Source organism: Miniopterus natalensis, chromosome 9 (assembly GCF_054644295.1).
Source record: "Miniopterus natalensis isolate mMinNat1 chromosome 9, mMinNat1.hap1, whole genome shotgun sequence".
Lineage (NCBI taxonomy): Eukaryota > Metazoa > Chordata > Mammalia > Chiroptera > Miniopteridae > Miniopterus > Miniopterus natalensis.
In genome coordinates, this window is record NC_142089.1 from 60,538,587 (window position 1) to 60,558,920 (window position 20,334).

The window sequence follows — 20,334 nt, forward strand, 5'->3', positions numbered from 1 at the left end:
TTTCCGTAGTAATGAAATAAACCTGATTTGATTGGATTTTCTTGGACATTGCCTTGGGAACTGTTTAAAAATCCCAATTTCAGTAGAGTGAAGGGAATGAAAGGGCTCTCGTTAGTATTTTGCTTGTTTGAGCTAGAAGTTTCCTATTCCTGTTAGATAAGCTGAGATGTGTGTGAGGCAAAAGGTAGGACAGTGATTTAAGTATCACTGGGGATGAGTTTTTGCATAGGACGTGCTGTAAAATGAGATGCTTCTTGATTCCTTCCACTTTGGGGTAAAGCTACACATTGTCACTTGTGGATGGCTTTTTTAGGAACCAAACTGTACAATAGCTGTTTCTAATGCCCTGGCATCAGCAAGCTCCAGTGTAGCAGAAAAATCAGACCTGGTAATCTTGAGAAAGTGAATTCCTTTATCTATAAAGTGAGGACAATGATACCTATCTATAAATTCGGCAAATATTCATGTTAATGGGTTTTATGAACTGGCATGGCTGTGTGAGATAGCAAAACTCCCCTGTTCACTATGCTCCTCAAATAGCAATGACTATCTATGTGTCCAAGTTATTAGACACATGTAGAAGTCCCCCAAAAGAAAGAAAAATCCCCCTCTTCATTTCTGTCCTCTCTCTAACATAATTTCTTATATATTTGTTTTATATTAACACTTTAGGTGAGTCAACATTTTTTAAAATGATAAACATTTAAATAGTTTCCCGTCTTCTAATTGCAAAACGGTTCTTCCCTTGCTCTCCATTTCTGTTCTTACAAAGTACCTGGTGATTAGTCATGAATCAATAATTGAATGCATGAGTAACAGTTACCAAAGCATGCTGTATATGGTTATTGGAATCAATAGTCTTTCTTGATGCTCCGCAATCACCCTTTTGAGGGTAACTACCAGAAATGCAGTAAATCAGAGCTTCCTGAACATTCAACAAGAGAGTTTTTAAAATTATATGAATCCCCAAGCATTTCGTTCCAGGTTTCTGCTTCTCCCTTGTTTATACCTCTTTTGTGAATAAGACTTTTCCCAGAGAGCTGCAAAAACTATTGTGCCAAGATCCAAATTTCTCATTCATGAGGTTTCATTTTAGTCCTTGAAAGTTCCACAGCATCTCTGCACATTCTAGTAGGCATGCTAGAAGGGTTATTCTTTTCATTCAAGGCTTTTAAAGTTTTAAAATCCTGGGATGGATAGACATGGTTGAAAATAGACTGGAATATGAGACCTGGCTGATAGTTTTTGAATCTCCACTATAATCATATTATCTGTTTCTTCTGCCAGGCAGTTTATGGCCTTGCAAGAAAGAATCATTAAAGAAACGAAAAAAAAACAACAACTCTGGTAGCAGTTAATGCAATAATTAAATGGAAACTGTATGCTTAAATTGCAGTTGGAATAGGAAATTAAATTATGCAAAGAAGTGTTATAGATTCAGACACGTTTTCCTACTGTTAATAAATCTATGCATAATTCATTTTTTTGTAGGCTGTGACAAAATAGCATAAATAACTTCATTTGTAAGGCTGTGAATTTTGCTGTTCTTAATTGGGTGAGGCTAAAACTATTTAAATGCTTCTGAATGACTGAATATATAAATGTTTAAAGAGAGCAGTTATAATAGGTTTCTAGGCAGATTTGTTTACTTAATATTACTACATTTATTTTTCAGATACTAGCATAGTACAAATATTGCATAAAGATTGCACCCAATATGGTGTGTTTGATAGGATTTTAAGAAAAAGATATTATCTCTTTGCTCTTATAGAGAGCACTCTGGTACTCATTGAACAAATATGCCAGGCACTGTACCAGTTACTTTATAAACATTGCCATTTCATTCTCATTATAGACCTAAAGGCAGGTACATCAACCCCTTTTAACTGATGTGGAAACAGGCTCAAGCAAGGTAGGAGCTAGCCCAAGTTCCCATAGGCGGTTAGTGGCAGAGCAGTGGCTCTGAGCCAGGTATTGGGGGATTATAAAACTTACATTTTTTCCATTACCTGCAGCTTCACACCTTACACACTCAGGCAAATTTAGCACCTGAACTTCTGAGAGCCAAGGCTGTCCTGATAGGAGGTAGTTACTTGCTGTAGCAATGGCCAAGCAGTAGCTGAGATCAGCACAACTGTTCCCTGAGCACTTACACTAGCACCACTGCAGTGGCTCCTCAGGAGCCCTCCTTGGGCCAGTGATCGGAGCTGCTGAAACTCAGCCCCACCTTGCTGCTGAGGAGCCCACTTTGCAGATGCAAGGTCTTCCTTTCGAGGGGTGCGCGGGGACTAGAGGCAGCCACCGCAGGTAGCAGGTGCGACCGTTGGCGCTGTCTTGCAGGAACGCGGCGTGTGGTCTTGAACTGCTGGGGTCTGTGTTGCTCCGGATTTGTGAATCATGGACACAATAGTGTCACTATTTCTCATTCAACAGATAGCTGCTGATCCTTCAGAAAGCACAGGCGGGAGGGAGATGGTTAAGGCAGAGGGACCTGCCCTGCTCTTTGCGGGCTGCGTGACCTCGGACAAGGTTCACTTTTCGGTGCTGCGCGAACAGTACCTGTCTCACAGGGGTGTGAAGGTTGAGTGGCATCATTTCATAAAACGCATGGTGATATTAGCTAGTCAACAATGAGTGTTTCTGTGCTGCTTCCTCTGCTAGGCCCTTCCCCTGCCCCGAGGAATGTGCAGCGTAGTTATTAAACTGGACAGGAGCAGCAGCAGCATCATGCACCCAGCCCGGCCCCGGTCCCGGCCCTGTTCCCCTGAGGCCTGCTTAACGACTTGTATGCGACCCGGCGTCACTTGGGGCGTTCACTAGCCGATGATAAGGGTCTGATCTTTTTGCCACTTAGGGAAATGATCGCCAGTCTAAGTCAACCGTAGGATCCAGTGACGACTCTTCTCCTCAGCCCCCAAAGAGGAAAGGAAAAAAAGGCGACGTGAATTTAGAAAAACCCACAAAAGGGAAACAAAACCAAAAGTTAAAGAACTCACCACGAACAGTTCCCAACAGCGGTAAGTTTGTTGTTATTGTCATTATATTGTTGTTATTAATCGTTATTATCTTAAGGCTGTGATCCAATTTAACGCTTAAATAGGTCCATTTTCCCCCTGGGCGCACAGAAGATACTCCGTGTCGTACATGAGGGTTTTTACAGAAAGCTGTGTGTACCGGAGATGCTGTTTGTCACGATTAATTCCTATTTGTAATTAGAGGTTGTGCTACAAAGGCACGTGTTTTGAGGTAAAATATTTCTGGTGGTGATCTTACAAAACAAAGTAAATTTTTACCTTCCTGTGCTCCCGCCGATGAAAGTGTGTAGTTAACATCTTTTACCCACTGCTATTGACATTGGCTTCTCTTCTTGTGTGTCTACAACCCTTGTCCACGTTCACTATGAATTACCTTTTAGTCATAGATCAGTTTTCACACACAAAAAGGTTTACTGGTTTTCCTGATACCCAAGAGAATACTAAACACACATTGAAACTTTACCGGCAAACAATATGTACCAAAATTAGTTATGTATCTCGCATTACCAGGTGAGAGCTGGTCTGAATAATTTTCTAAAAATTTGTATTAGTGCAAGATTTCAGGATAAAAGTGTGATGAAGTTAGGACATGTGCCATCAGAATTGTGATTTTCCCATTAGTTTTTGTGAAGATCGGCTCTTTTGGCTTCCACTCCAAGCGTGTTCCCAGTGGGGCAAGCACATGGCAGTGAAGTGATGCCGTGGGCAGGGAAGGCTGCTGGGTCCCAGCCCCGTGGTGGCTGCTTCTCCTTCCTCCTGGGGTCCACTCGCACACTCCGCAGGGGGCACACTGGGGTGCCTAAGAAGAGGATGGGTAGGAGGAGGTTTCAGATCCAGGACCAGAGCTCCGTTTTCTTGCCTGGGAACTCCAGCTCATTTCAAAATCTCTGTGAGGGTTCACATTAAAACCACAGCTAAGGCGGGCCTCACAGTCGAAGAGATTCCATGAAATCGTGTGAAGGTTTAGAGGATGCCACATGGATGAGTAAAGAGAAGAAAGATGTGTTGAGACTAAGTTAAAAGAAGGAGCTAATTACATAGCAAAGAAAGAGCGGAGGGAGGTTAAATCTTCAGGGGCTGAAATGATGAGGACTTGCTGGAAGCTAAGAGTTCTAGCTAGATTCTTGTCGCAGTTTCTGCCATTGACCCTGGGCAAGTCACTTAACATCTCTGGGCCCCATTAGCCATCTGCAAAATAAGGGGTTCATATTAAGATTTATCTTTAAAGTTTTGCTTATCTTTAAGTGTGTGAAATTCTTTTCAGTACCATGAAACAGGGAGGCCAGGGTGAAATCCAGTCAACAAACGCTTGTTGAATGCTTGTTGTATGGCAGACACCAAAGGAAAAAAACTAGCCTGGAAGAACATGCCATACTTTAAGCATTAAAAATATTTAATTTAATCAATGGAGGGTTTCCCCCCAAAATGTATACATACTTTAACAGCTGATATCTCAATTTTGAAAATGAAATTATTTTAATAATTGCCTTTATAATTATTCAAAGTGTATAAATACTTTTTCGGGAGGATGCCCTATATATACCAGATTGTGAAGCCCCCAAAGCCATGGGCTATGTCTTACTAGTTCCTTTTTAATTCCCAACAACTTGCACAGATCTGATAGGTATATGAGACACTTAATAAATATTGAGGAATGAACGATGGAAGTTACAAAATAGAGAAGTCTCTGTGATACTTTAAAACTCACTAAGAAACGGGACTCATTTTAAACTTTTTGTGAATTATTTTCTATTAAAGACTTTTCAATAAAAGGTTACTTGCTTATTTCCTGTGAAGCTCTTATTAGTTTGTGAAAATCTTAACTCCTACTTCCAATATATTTTTTAAAGTCCTTAGAGTTAGTAGTTGTCCCTCAGAAGAAAGGCAGCCATCATCTTGTCAGATACCTCATTTGTAGAAACTTGGGAACACAAGAGGCTGTATCAATATTCTTCTCTTTTGCAGGAAAGTAACCTTTATTAAAAAGTTGAATTATCAATATTTTTGCTTTTGTGGAAATCCACAAATAGTTTTCAACAAAAATTGTATCTTTGGGGATGAAAATAATGAAAATATGTTGAACATTTAAGCAAATCATATTTTAGAAGTGCTAAGGAAGGCCAGAAGCCCTCATCTGTTCTCTCCTTGTCTTTAGAGAGTCCTGCAGGTGTTGCGAGTAACTGTCCATATTAAAGGTATTTTCCGATATAATTTTATAAAGTGCAGATTATGGGCTTTTAACCGGTGTATCTTATGGTTATATAAAACAACTGCTGGTGTCTTTCAAATGAAGGTTTTGAGGATTGAATTTTTTTATTTAACTTACTAGCGTGGCATTGGTTAATAAGATCATATAAGTTTCAAGTGTGGATTTCTATGATACACGATCTATATATTGCACTCCGTGCCCACCACCCAAAGTCCAATCACCTTCCGTCACCATACATTTGTCCCCCTTTACTAGCCCCCCACCCCTCTTCCTTCTAGTAACCACCCTCCTGTTGTCTGTGTCTGTGAGTTCCAGTTTTATATCCCACATATGAGTGAAATCATATGGTTCTTAGCTTTTTTCTGACGGACTTATTTCACTTAGCATGATATTCTCAAGGTCCATCCATGTCGTTGCAAATGGCAGGATTTCACCTTTTCTGGTGGCTGAGTAGTGTTCCATTGTGTACATGCACCACGTCTTCTTTATCCAGTCATCTGTCGAAGGACGCTGGTTGTTTCCATGCCTGTCATGACCACCGTGAATAATGCTGTAATGAACTGAGGGGGACATATGTCTTTGCGAAAACATGTTTTTGAGTTTTTTGGGTAGATATTCAGAATAGGGATTGCTGGGTCATATGGTAGCTTCATTATTAATTTTTTGAGGAGCCTCCAGACTGCTTTCCATAGTGTCTGTACTACTTTACATTCTCCCCAGCAGTGAAGGAGGGTTCCTTTTTCTCCACATCTCCAACTCTCGTTATTACCTGTCTTGTTGATAATAGCGATTCTAACAGGTGTGAGGTGGTCTCTTGTGGTTTTAATTTGTATTTCCCTAATAGCTAGTGAGCTTGAGCATCTTTTCATATACCTGTTGGCCATGTGTATGTCTTCTTGGGATAAGTGTCTGTTCTGGTCCTCTGCTCATTTTTTTAATTGGATTCTTTGTTAAGTAGCCTATTCAGTGTTACATTCTAGAGTTAGGATGGATATCTATGATTGTTTCATAGTATATGTTAAATTCTGCACATTTTTGACCCAGTGTTGTTCGTTGTTGTTTTTTTGTTTTATTTTGGGTTTTTTTTTTTGTTAATCCTTACCTAAAGATATTTTTCCATTGATTTTTAGAGAAAGTGGAAGGGAAGGAGGGAGAGGGGGAGAGAGAGATAAAGAGAGAGAGGGAGAGAGAGAAACATCAATGTGAAAGAAACACATCAGTTGGTTGCCTCCCACATTCACCCTGACAGGAGCTGGGGATTGAACCTGCAACCCAGGTACTTGCCCTTCACAGAGAATCAAACCCAAGACCCTTCGGTGCGTGTGCCGATTCTCTAACCACTTAGCACACCGGCCAGGGCTTGACCCAGTGTTCTTTACCTATATACTGTTCTCAAGTTAATTAGAAAAAAGAGGCTTTCTTAATTTTTGTAGGCTTTTAAAATTTATGTGAGCTTCCTTAATTGTTTTATAATTAATATTGTAGTCATAAATTTTGCCCATTTCTTTACTGCTGTTTACTGATATCCCCATATCTAATGCTGTATGAATGAGCAATGCTGATGTCAGTCTGTAGATGGCAACCTGGGTCTAATTTTATTTCTTCTGCTCTTTTCTTTTTTTCTCCCGCTGACTGTTTCTCTCTGTAATAGTAAAGCTTAATAATTCAAGCAAAGCAGTGACATATTTCTTCAGGGAGACAAATCCCATTTTCTTTTGGTAGCCAAGATGCAAAGTAAGATTGGTTGGTGATTGATGAAGTTGGGTGTGAAATGCATTTTTAGTGCTGCATTTAAATACCAGCTTAGCTGGCCAGCGTATGTTTTTGTTACACTTTCTGCTTGAATTGCCGTGCCTTGGGATATGTTTTAGAAGCTGTTAACTAGCTACACTCTCCACCACTGTGAGCAAAGTAGTGATGATAATTGTTTTGAAATTGTATTTTGGAATTGATTATATTCATTGATATTTTAAATATTTGCTACATTAAAAAAATTAGTATATTTATTAAGCTTAGAACACAGGAAGCATAGTGAATTTAGGGGTCCTTTTAAATATTGTAAAAACTGAATAGAAAATAGCCTGGTCTGTACTGCTATGGTTTATGTGGTATTGATAATTATAAATACTTTTAAAAATCAGAGTATTAAAATGTAAGCAAAGCCAAGACTTGTTTTCTTTCACAGGATGTGATTCTCTGCATGCATGGGTGCGCTTTTGCGCGTGCACACACACACACACACACACACTCTCTAGTATTCTCCCTGATGCAGTGCCTGGCTTATCCCCAGCATCGTTCTGTGACAGTTCCAGGGGAACTTGGTTGTTTAGACTCCTGATGAATGATAGGGAGCAGGTGCCGGGCCTGGAAAGGATGTCGGAATATTATGACCTTGCTGGGTGACTGCCCTCGAGCAGTCATGCTCTTGAATTTTCTAATAGCTACAGCCTGCACATGGCTTGCTGCGTCGCCCCGAGCATGGAGCATCCCTGCAGTACATCCTCAGCCTCAGAGCCCGGGCACTGAAACCTGAGCTGCTTTCGTTCAGCTGACGAACCAGCTCCGGCACTTGCACGGTTCCCAGTCACAAGGGATTCTGAAGGTAACACAGGCAGCACATTTTGCAAATATGCTCTCCCAGATCTCACCCTTTAAGGGATATCATGCACTGGAAGAGCGCATATGAAAAGGCACTAAGGTGACCTCACAAGGCAGGGCCTTGTTTAGTTTATTAACAAGCTAACCTAAGATATATGGTTCAGTTGGTGTCTGTTGCAGCCACACTCACCCTAGGACAGAGAGATACAGGTTTTCTATTCCTTTGTTGATTGTCACTTCCCATCACAGTGGCAATGTTTATTGTGGGATATGGGTCAAATTTAGTACTAGTATGTAAAAACTTTGTACACTAAGCATTTTTCCATGCCTCAGTGACCCTTGTTGGAATCACATAATGTACAGAACACTGGTACAGCAAGGAGTTTTAGTCATGTCTTGAAGTTTTATTATGGTATTCCAGTTCTGTTGATAATAATTAGATTAGGAATGTATACTTTGCTGTTCACTTTAGTGCTGGGAGATTGAAAAATCAGAGGCTGGCTGAGTACCACTAAGATGTTTATCTCAGTTTGAGAGGAGTGGGATATTAGCCCATTTTAGAAAAGATTCTTTTCATATTCTGCCTTCTTATTCACTTTGTACACTGGACGGAGAAGTACTATGAAAAAAGCATATTTTTTCTTTACCACTGATACACAGTTGAGGCCTCTGCAGTGAACATCCTTTGGGGCTATTTTTTAATGCAGACTATGTTTGGAGTATGAAGAAAACTTTTGTTTTCCTAAGAAGTTTGTGAGCTGTTGAATCACCTACATATTTCTAAACCTTTGGAAAATTTTATTCCAGGAATTTATTTTAAATATGCGTTTTGGTACTCATATGACCTTTTCTATATGAATAAACATAAAACTCTGTATAACCCACAATGCATCTTAATTCTTGCACTGCACTCATGATGCCATGTGAGGTACCTGAAGTGTGTGAGGATGCTTCTAGTGGGAATGTTAACTACAGGTTCCATTTCAGAATGCCAGGAACTCATGTGCTGCCAGAGGACACAGAACTGCCTTAGGTCAAGTTACTAGTGTACATCAGGCCACGAGGTGAGGGATCCAACTGGGATCCAACTGGGTTTGGGTCTGAGGATGAATGTGAAGGTTGAGGGGCCAGACCCAGAATTATGGGGGTGGGGACACTGAGGTTTGGACCCAGGTTCTTTCATCAGTTGACCCTCTGCAAGAGGATAATGTTGGGATTGTCTCAGCTTTATTTTCCCCCCTAGCTTTAGGCTTTGGCTTGCCAACTACCCTTTTCATAGATGCAACCCATGACTTCTAAGCCAGGGCTCTTCCTTCCTGGCCCATCAAGGACCCAGACAAATTTCATAGCATTTCCTTGATGCTGCCTCCGAAGTTATCTCTGAAGTTTTCTATAGCTTAGTATAGAGAAAAACGTGGACCCGTAGCAGTGGTGAGCTTCTGACACAGCAAAGACTGAAGTGCGAGTCATCTACTTTTCAGGAGGGAACTAAAGGTGGTTCCTTTGTCTGGGCATTTCATCACAGATTTGAGGTAAGGCCCAGACTGAGGCTTGGCTAGGCAGGGCCCTGATGTTGGGAATGCCTGTGGGATGCTGATCATGGGGTCACAGTATGGAGGGAGGGGGAAGGAGTAGCCATGGAATTTATTACTCATCCTCCCTCCCCAACTTCTTTTTTCTTCTGCCAGCCCTGTGGTGAAATAAAACCAGGATGGGGCCTGGTCCATTAGAGTATCAGAGGCTCCTCAGCTGTCATTCACGTGTGAGACACAGATACGCACCCAGCAGAGAATCCTGCGTAGAGCAGCACTCAGCCTTTGGGTGGGGTGTGTGTGTGTGTATGTGTGTGTGTGTTTGTGTGTTTGCGGGTCCATTAGGCCTACATTTGTGGTGACGATTGAAATAAAGGGTTACAAATTTCCAACACTGAGCAATGGTAGAATTCTAATGCCCATGTTTTAGAACATCTCAACTGGGATTTTAGTCTGATGTTTTATCAGCTTCATCTACAAATCCTTCAGAATTAGGTACAGAGCATTTTCCTAGTTTCATAAATGGAGGAAAAAGAGACACCTGTTTTCTCAGAGTCAAAGGGTATATAGGCGGCTAGTGATTTCTGGAAATTGCCACGCTGACTGCCAGCTGGCTAAGAGGCAACATATGCGTGTGCTTATGTGCGGGGCACTGATGCCTGAGAGTCCGGGGCAGTGGGGAGGCCTTCGTGTGTGTGTGTGTGTTCTGACCTGTCTTCCTTCAGTGCCAAGTGTTGCTGTATCACAGTCAACCCTGAAGCTTATCTGAGATATTGTGAGGAGTCTCCTGTGCTGCTTCTCTTCCATTTTTCGGCATCTCATATTCCTTTTGTAAATGGGGATGATTGAGTTGAGCTTTTTCTGTTTTGTAAGGTGGTAAGAGTGAGTTATTGCTGTCAAGGAGATTTCCTTTTTAGTAATATGTGGTACAATAGAAGACCTTCTCTGCTCTTGCATAGACCAGGCCAGGACTCAGGCTAAGTCTTCAGCATTTATTGGTTGCTTCTCATAAGTGCCCTGACCAGGGATCAAACCCGAAACCTTGGTGCTTTGGGATGACGCTCTAACCAACTGAGCTACCCAGCCAGAGGCCCTGTACATGCATTTTTACAGTTACTTGAATATCCTAGGACGTAAACTCTTGTAACGCAAACCCTTCTCTGCATCTGAATTTCTTTCCCATGTTTTACAAATCTTTAGGCTTTTGAAATATCACTTTTATTTCTTCTTTATACGCATTTACTGAGTGCTCAACATGTACCACACACCTTGCCAATCATGAGGGTAATTCCATTTTCTCTGTTTTGCATTAACTGCTGAGCACCTACACATTTTCTTCCAGTCGACAGAATTTTATCTTTAGCAAGACATTTTCTTCAATTAAGTAGAAGCAATTTCTTTTTCCATTTCAATGACCAAACTGCACTACTCATAAATGTGAAAATGTGTTTGTGTTGTAAGCATTGGTGTGTTTTTTCCTTCTTGGTAGTAAGTCATCTCCTAGGTTTCTGTATCAATTTTGTTCACGTAGAAAGTACTAGCATAGAACCAGAGAAGACGGCCATCTCTGCTTAACTGTGTTTAGCACAGTGTCTGGAACAATTACTGAATACTACTTCGTGCTAAACCCAGGGGAGGGTTGTCCCCCACCCCATGTAACATGCTGGGCCTCCTTTGTAGACTCTGACCTATTTTATAAATGAACTCTATTTTTATCTTTCTCAGTTACCCTAGTTGTTTTGAAATAAGACATAACCTTTATTGCAAATCAGCATGCGGTGTTCCATCACAATGGGGATTAAGATGAAGGGAAAATATCTGTAAAATGCTTCTGAGCTTTGCAGGTTTAAAGCCATCCATTTATTCTTATTTTATGCAATTGGGTGATAATAACCAAATTGTTTCTGTGAGATCAGGCAAGGTTTTACTCCCCATAAAATGCCATAATAAAAACCACTTTTCACTGGGAAGTCGGCAGATCTGACAGCCCCCCTACTGCTGCATAGGGTTGAGGGCACCTGTCTGTCACCTTTGGGCTGATGGCAGCTGGCTTTCTCCCTGGTTTTGTTTTGCTTAATGATAAGGGTGCCAACACAAAGCAGGAGACATCTTTTTGGAGGGTGCCGTGGCTTGCTAAAAAACGGGAAGCCTCCACCAAGTCATTGAGGATGACTGCTAAAGCCAAGGCTGCACTGCTCCACGGCCCCTTGGGGCTGCATGGAGCTTCTGAGTGAGCTTCAGGTGGAGGCTCTTGCCCAGGGAACTTACTGTCATTTCCTAAACTGGGCTCCATGGCACAGTAGTTTTGTGGGCTTCTGATAGATGTTTCTTGTAATAAGAGTTCCATGCTCAAATATAACTTTGGGAAATGTTGGGTTATACGAAGTTGAGCCATTTTCTTTGCTACTGGATCTCTCAGAGCCTCTCACATGGAAATATTCCATGCCTCTTACGACTCTGGATCCCCGTTACTGAGGAGCATGTGGTGGGATTTTTGTTTGCTAGAAGATAATTTGAAAAGCATGGGGGGCACTCAAATAGGCAGTGTTCCCACATTGCTGCTTCCTTGAAGGTTGTAGGGCATGGGGGAATTTCTGATGAAAATTAAATGGGGCACCTTTTTTGTGTGTGGATCTGACCAGATCAGCAGCTGCCATATCCAGCTCACAGTTTCTGAGTGTTTACTGTGTGCTAGGAATTAGATTGAGCACTTTAGGTAAACAATCTTATTAATCTTCATGTCAGCCCTATGCTGCATGTGTCCCCATTGTTATGATCCCCATTTAACTGATAGAGGAACTGAAGCACTGAGGGTTAGGAAGCTGGCATGTGATCAGACATGCAGCCAGTAGTGGAAGATGCTCAGACCCGCTGTTTCAGTCTATACAGGCTGTTCTCTGGGTCGGCATGAACTCAAATCCAGGCAGCGAAACTCTGGGTCCCGTGCTCTCAGGGCTGTAGTCTACTGTCCCCTCGATCAACAAATGATATCAGAATTCACAATGGCCTGTACATGTAGGGGCCGATAATCACATTTATCAGTGAAGAAAAAAATAACATTGACATCATGCTCTAAAAAGCTCTCACTGAGCAGTTATAGCAAGAGGCAAGGCTACTGTTTGTACCTTGCCTCACCAGGTTTGGTTCCCTTACCAGTTACAAACAACAAGATTTCGTGGCAGTCGGAGAGAAGGTATAGTACCCTTCCCGAGTCAGATGGTGGATCCAGGGTCAAGGTGAGAAAACTCTTCCTCCGTGACTCCTGCCTTAGGTGTAGTACCCTGTCCACTGAGTGTGTGTTCTCTATCCCTTTCAGTCACACACACACACACACACACACACACACTCTACCACCACTCTTACACCATCTTACTCAGCACCTTGGGTTCCTCTAAGTTGCATTTCTACACAGAGACCACGCAGCCAGAGGCAGAGGTTTTAAATTCTGGGTTCCCAGAACAAGATTTCAGAAAGTTCCCTTATGCTTGGGGAAAGGCCAAATCAAGCTCTTTCTTAAAGAAAAAACAACCACACAACAATGGATCTTCTTTCTGAAAGCCACCTTGAGTTGGTGCAGAGGCTGGAAAAGGGAGTCTTGATATTACCACTTTACAAAATACATAGAGCAAAACTCACTGGGCGGCAGCCCGTCAGCTTCATTTGTTATTATTCTTGAAATGCTCCCCCTTGGAGCCCTCACCTGTCTGGTTCCAGTCTGCAAAGGTTGCTTTCCAGGCCCACAGCTTGTGGTGTTTCAGATTTCCCTTTACCAGCATTTGGGGATTCCTTGTGCTTTTCTTCTGTGTGAGTCTCAGTGCTAGGGTCTTATGCCTCCCTATTTCTAGGTTGACTCCATTTTGGCAGAACACATCTCCCAGTAGTTTCCTGAGAAAGGGTAGACGGGTGATGATTAGGTTGTGAGACTCAGTGAAAGGAAAATCTCTCTTTCCCTATTTCTCTACTCACCACTCTACTCTCAAAACTCACCAGAACACTTTTGACATCAGATATGTGGGTTCTTTTTCCCCCACACCAAGCAATTCTGCAATTCTTGTGGACAACAATTTAATCCAATTCAGACACTTGTTACCTGGGGCTAGTGAAGACCCCGGAGGTTAAGGGCTCAGTCTCACAAGACTCCCGTTCCTCCACCCCAGCTTCCGATGTCAGACTCAAATCCAGATTGTTTCCTGTGCTTCTGACTGACCAGCTGTAACCCAGGTTCCCACGACCCTCTCCTTGGATTTGACAATTTGCTAGAGCAGCTCACAGAACTCAGGAAAACGGTTTACCTGCCAGATTACTGGTTTATTATAAAGGATGCAGCTCAGGAGCAGACAGATGGAAGAGATGTGTAAGGCAGGGTGTGGGGAGTGATGAGGAGCTTCCATGCCCCTCCGCCACCACCTTGCGTTCACCAACCTGGACGCTCTCCAACTCCTTTGCATGGGTTTCATTATGTAGACGAGATTGATTAGATCACTGGTCATTAGTGATTTACTCAACCTCCAGCCCCTCTCCCCTCCCCAGAGGCAGGGGTAGGGGGTGGCACTGAAAGTTCTAGTGCTCTAGTCCCACGGTGGGCTCCCTTGGCAACCAGCCCCCATCCTTAGGAGCTTTCTAAAGGTCACCTCATTAGCATAAGCTCAGATGTGGTTGAAAAGGCTTGTAATGAGTAAAAAGACACTCCTTTCACCTCAGCTCTGGAGCAGTTTCAGGAACTGGAGTTACTGAGTTAATTGAGGACAAAAGACCAAATATTATAACGAAAGATGCTCCCATTTCTCTTTACCACTTAGGAAATTACAAGGGTTTTAGGAGCTGTGTGCCAGAAACCATGGACAATCAAAATATATTTCTTATAATATCACAGTATCACATTCAGCATGTATAAAGATGTCCTCATCGTATTCTCACATTTAATTTTCAGTTTGGGTTGACATGGAATTCTTAGTTGGAAATACTTTACACTCAGATTTTGAATGTACTACTCCACTACCTTTCTATTTTCTTTGTTCCTGTTAAGGCACCCGATGATATTCTCATTCCTGTTATTATTAATTTCAGTTTCCCCAAAGCTTTGCTTAATGGGTAAAGGTCTGAGAAAAGGAGTTGGGTGCAAGTAGTTCAGGTAGATTCCAGAAAGCTTGGCAGGCAAGACATGGAAGGGAGACAAGACAATTAGAAGGATATTGTAAAGTAGGATACCTTTGGGCAACTGGGGCTCAATCCTATTGGATCCCTGTACATGTATAAAACATACCTCAGAATTGCCCTGCGCGACAGTGAGGAAACTGGGATCTCTGTTCACCAGTTGCTGTGCTTCACTGGTTAGGAATTGTTCTTGGCATGTTAACCCCTGGTAGTGTAGTGTGGCCTGTCTCTCATCAAAGCTGAACATGCTTTTGTGGCCAGAGAAAGTCCTCAGGCCGAGAGAGACTCAGGAATTTGAGGTAGGAAGGCCTGGAAGTATATGGGAACTGTCTACCACAACTGCGAGAGGATACGGTGGGGAACTGAAGGGGGATTTCCTAGAGGAATGGAAGCCTGGAAGGCCTGCTGCTAATAGGAGAAGTACACTGATGGACTTGACAGTCTTCGACAGTGGGATACAGAGGAGAGGGCGGGTTGGAGAAAAAGTTGAGACAGAATGAATATGACCTGAGGTCCTGTGGAAATGTGTGAAAGAGTGAATGGAGACCAAGGAGGCACTGGCCTGGGTAACAAGGGAGATGAGTGGTGTCATTAACTTTTAGGAAATGTGTACATGAGGAGAGGAAAACTGTACAAGCTGAGTGAAAGGGACCTGTATGGCATCCATGGAGGTACACACGGGTCAGCTGGAAGTGGAAAAACTCCCCTTGCAGATGTAGATCTGGGGGTCATCAGCCAGTGGGTGAGACTTGAAGCCAAGGTGAAGGAGAAGATGCCTGAGGCTGATTGATAGCGTTAGAAGAAAAGGGGCAAGCCTGGCTCAGGAGCAAGTGCAAGAAGGGGACTGGAAGATGTAGAAACGAAAAACAGTGTATAACACTTCTACCTTGAATTACCTTGCTTGTTTTGGAGCACACACTGAGGGGTAGGCATCATTCGTCTATGGAAATTATATGACTTATAAATGGAAATCAAAATTTCCATTTCATAGATCTGAAGACTAGAGTGCAGAAAGATTTAGCATCTTGCAGCCTACAGTAAGGCGTTTAATAAATGACAGCTGTTTATTTCCAAGGTATCATAGCACCTAAACCCACAAGTTTAGAGTTTTTCCTGATTATAGTGGCCTAAACCCAACTTTATAGTTGTCTATAGCCTAAATGTGTTGGAGAGAGTCTGTGTATGTTTTATGTAAACTACAGCACTGAACCCTAAGCTGTATACATGCAGTGATCTTCCACACATTTTACCTAGGGCAGTGTTGTAAACGTTGTGTGCATAGCACCAGTAAAAGTAAAAAAGCGTTGACATCTCAGATCAAAGACAGCGGCAGAGTCATTCTGCAGAGTCATTGAACACTAAGAAATAATAGAAGGAAAATTGTTTCAAACTGTACTTGATGAAGAGTCCAAAGAAAATGATAGTTCAGAATTCTAAAATTATTTTCTATGAGGTGAAAATTTTGCAATCTGAAAGTGAATGACTAAATTCAGCAAAAAGGTCGAATTGAAAGAACAAACAGTGTTCGTATTAGACTAGCCCAAGAACATATTAGGAACAAAGATGAACAATGGCTGTTTTTCTTAATGAAATAAAAGAATACTATTATTTTTCCCTCATTGGTACCAAAGTTCTCAATCATGTCTAATTTTGGAACAAGCGGTGTGGGCTGTCATTGTTTTGGGAGACAAGATGACCAGCCAGCCGTGACGAACACTTAAAAGGAACCGGTGAGCACCCTGATGGACAAATGGACTCCGTATTTCTCCCCGGCTGGCAGTCCTCGCAGGTTTGAGATTTATTACATTTTCAGTGTGGTAAGGTTTGCTAACTAAAACAGAGCTCCAGATCTAATTAGTCCGGCACTCAGTAATGTTTAGATGGATGAGTCCGCCCTTTAGGAATTTTTATTTTCTGAGCAAGGAGAGACAAATAAATTTTAAAAGTTTCTTTAATAGACAAATGGATGTGAGGCAGTTTTCCACATGTAAGGCGTACTTCCTGCTTAATTTTTTAGAAATTAGTTGGGGGAAAAATCAAATTCTCTTTAGACTTCATTCCCAGGTTCACCCTGAGGTTATCACTTTAGAATCACAGTTATTTAGCATTTTTATAATAATGGAACAGGAATGAAAATTAATGCAAAAACACTTTTATAAAGGAGAAAGTGCCTAAAGAGTCTACTGGTTAACAGCAGTGTCTGTGTAAGGAGAGAGAAATTACTTTGCCCCGGTCTCCAAGCCAGAAGTGAGGAACTCGAGTGCCTGGAACTAGGGAGCCTGGAGCCGGGAGGGAGGGTGCCCATGATTAATTCTTGGTTCCTAGGTAGCTGCCCTCTTACTGCTCACCCCCTCTCCCTCCCAGCACTCAGTTGCCACTCTTTTCTGAAGCCCAAAGCTGAAGACGTCTTTGAAGGACACGGAAAAGGTTAAAGGTCAGTAGGGTTAGAAAGGAGTGGAAGGAGATGGAGAAAACAGAAGTCCAGCTGGGAAGACAAAGTCATTCCTTCTAATAAACATTTTAAAAACTAAAACTAACTGGAAGCATCCATTCTCCGTCACTCCAGTTGGCTTCCAAGTTGACCTCACTCCCCCGGCCCTGTCGCATTTTATCATCAGCATGGTGAGCGCTCTCCCCGGAGGACAGGTGTAAACTGGGGCCAGAAACATGGTTTTCTTCTCATGAAGATTAAAACTGAATTGGAGACTCAGAAGTGCCTCTAGGTTGAGATAGGACATGGTTCGGAGCCGAATGGAGTACAGGTAAAGGCTTGGAGAGGGGAGAGAGTTTAAATTTGCCTGCTGAGATTGTGAATGGAGGTTTATTTGAGAGGAAGTTCTGGGTTTAGAATTTGGAGAGGAAATACAAAAAACAAAAACCAGGACTATTTCAGCATTTAAATCTCTAATGCATTTTAAACCCAGAGTAGTTAAATGTTAATTAATCCTCCAAATTAGAATAATACTTTAATATGAGCAGGGAAGGGCAGGGATTGTTCAGAAATTTGTTCATTGGACAATGGAGAATTGCTGTAGTTTTTTTTTTGGTGGTGGTGGAAAGCTTTTCCTCAGTGGTTTAATCTTATGTTATTTTTATAATTTTTCTCAGATTAGCTCAAAATTCCCCATTGTACTCTTCTTAAAAATTATAAGAGTGACAGTGAACATCACTGTTGACACCAAAGGCCATTACCCATAAAAGCAACAAAAAGTGTGACTTTTCCTTAAAGTGACTAACAGGCTTTCATCTTCTGTTATTATGTATCCCTCACTAAAAGGTCCTTACATTCTCATTAGCCTCTTTTTAGACGTGACATTGGAATTTATTTCCAGGCTCAATCACTTTTCTTAGATAAAGGCCCATAATTTCTACCTTGATTTCTCACAGGCATCCTACATTCACAGAGTTTAAAAAAAAAAAAAAAAGATTCTCAAGCCCTGACTCCCCTCTATATTCTTCGCTTTCCTCACATGTTCCCTCTCTCAGGGAACCGTCAAGCCAGACACTGTCCAGCCTCACCTTCCACCAGCCGCCTGCGTGCACGGTCGGAGTACAGAACTTTCCTGAGTTTCTCCATTGCCCGAGCCTTGTCCGTGTCGCTTTGCCTGTGCCTGGAATGCCCTGTCAGTGCCCATCAGCTTTGTTCTCTGTGAGGCTCACAGGGGCATGGCCTGTTGGGTACGCTGTCCCGACACTGCCTCTGTAGTAGCCCGGCCTTGACAGTGGCGTGTCTTGTTCTCGTGCAGTTCTCCGCTGGCCCCTGAGCAGTTTGAGAGCCGGGACTCCTCCCTATCATGACCTTATTTGTCATTATGGGCCCATCATCCCGCTCCGTTTCTCACATGCTGTTAGCTCTCTGTAACGTTTGATGAAAGAATGACTGAATTCTTCCAAACACCGTATGATTTTTTTGCTGTGCTTTTATTTGAATTTAGTCATTGCAATTATTTATGATATTTCTTAATCCATGTTAGCTTGATTAAATCACATTTGCTAATCAAACGTCTCCCAGTGGCATTGAGATTACCAGGGTCTCTGCCTGCCACAGACTTGAGGCAAAGTAGATATATATCCATGTATGCAGAGACGTTGTATTGAAACTCAAGGAGAAGTAATAGGTTAGAGGAAAGACAGCTTACTTCACTTAAGAAGTCAGTATTACAGCTGAGGTGCAATGTATGGCTGCATGTGGGGAAAACTGAAAAATTAATCTTGTAATTTAAACAAACAACAAAAACGTCGAATGGCGCCTGAATTGGTGCCCTGTGCTGCCAAGATAACAGCCTTAAGAAGACACCACTAAAAAATGGAGGCTATTAAAACCAAATTGAGTTGATGAATTTTCCTCAGTTATAATGTGAAGTTATTCTTTGTGTAGAGCTGTCTACATGATATTGGATTTCCCATTGTGAAAGGATTTAAAAGCCACTTTGGACTAGAGATTATTTACATTTCTAATTTTTCACATTAAATGGTGGTGCATAACTTTAAATCGTGCCCCCCCCTCCTGAAACGAAATTTTACAAAGGCTCAGTCCTCAGCCTCCTGATGGATTTCCCTCCTGTTCGCACGCAGGCTTGGGCTGCGCACTCTCCTTGGTTTATTTTTTGTTTTACGCACTATTCTCTTAGATTCTAACTAGCAGAAATATCTCAGTGTTTGGAGATTCATCTATTTGCCACAGGACAAACGGCTACACGGACAGACAGACACACACACAAGACACATTTTTTAAAAATGAGCTTTTTACTGGCGTGTGACCTGCAGAAGAGTGCTCAGATCATGATGAATCTTCACAAAGTGATAGACTTGTGTCATCAGCAGCCAGGTCAAGAACTAGAACATTACCAGTGTGAGGGTTTTTCCTTCCTGACACAAAATAAGTGGTGTAGTTCCCACACCATTTTTCCAACTCTCCAGCACCAACAAGGTGTCCTGCAATTCAGTTCAATTCTGACGCTAACTCTCCGGAAAGTTTCCCTTTTTTTGCTTGCTAAGATGTTTTAAATTGCAATGAGTTTTGAATTGCATTTAGATGACTTTTCTTTACCTGTTGAAATGATTTTTTCCCTCTTTTTTTCTTATAATGTGGTGAGTTACATTGATTTTGGGTATTAAACTAACTTTGTATTTCTGTAGTATGTTGGCTATGATGTTTTATTCTTTTGATATCTCACTGCTGCAGTCACTTATACCTGGAGTTTTCTTTATGTGAAATTTTAAATTTCAGATTCAACCTCTTTTAAAGGTTCATGTCACTTGAATTTTAAAATTTATTGGTATAAAGTTATGCCTTATATCCTCTTTAAAAAACAGCTATAGGATCTATACTAATGTAATATTTTTCATTTCCCTCTATTGGTAAATCTCATTTTCTCTTTCCATAGTCTTGCTAAGCGTCCATCAATTTTAATTTGTCTTATTTTCAGTATTTACATAAAATATTTTAATATTTTTACTGCCATCATATTTTTGACCCTAGATTATTTAAAATTATCTTGTTTTAAAAACAGTAATTTTTTTGTATTTTCTAGTTATCCTTTTTTATTTTATTTCTAGCTTGATTGCAACATGGTCAAAGAACATACTTCACTAATTCCAATCTTTTTAAATTATTGAGACTTACTTTATGGCTCAGCACAGGGCCACACTTGATAACAGTTCCATTGAAGATGTTTGTGTGTAGTCATTGCTGAGAGCTATGTCCTGAATTTGTCAGGTCAGGTTTCTTAATTTCACACTTTGGCTTTGGAATGACTCCAGACTGAAACCCCCTTTACCATTTGCTTTTCACTTTCTTGCTCAT

At 41.6% G+C, this 20,334-nt stretch overlaps 1 protein-coding gene across 3 annotated transcripts in view; it reads left to right on the top strand.

Annotated features, from left to right (window-relative positions):
* Positions 1–20,334, top strand: part of DCDC2 (doublecortin domain containing 2) — a 131,636-nt gene that overhangs the window by 55,513 nt on the left and 55,789 nt on the right. For all 3 annotated transcript variants that reach the window (XM_087820021.1, XM_087820022.1, XM_016209834.2), the window contains exon 7: positions 2,855–3,017. In XM_087820021.1, coding sequence (XP_087676147.1) covers positions 2,855–3,017 — 163 coding nt within the window. The remainder of the gene's footprint in view (positions 1–2,854; positions 3,018–20,334) is intronic.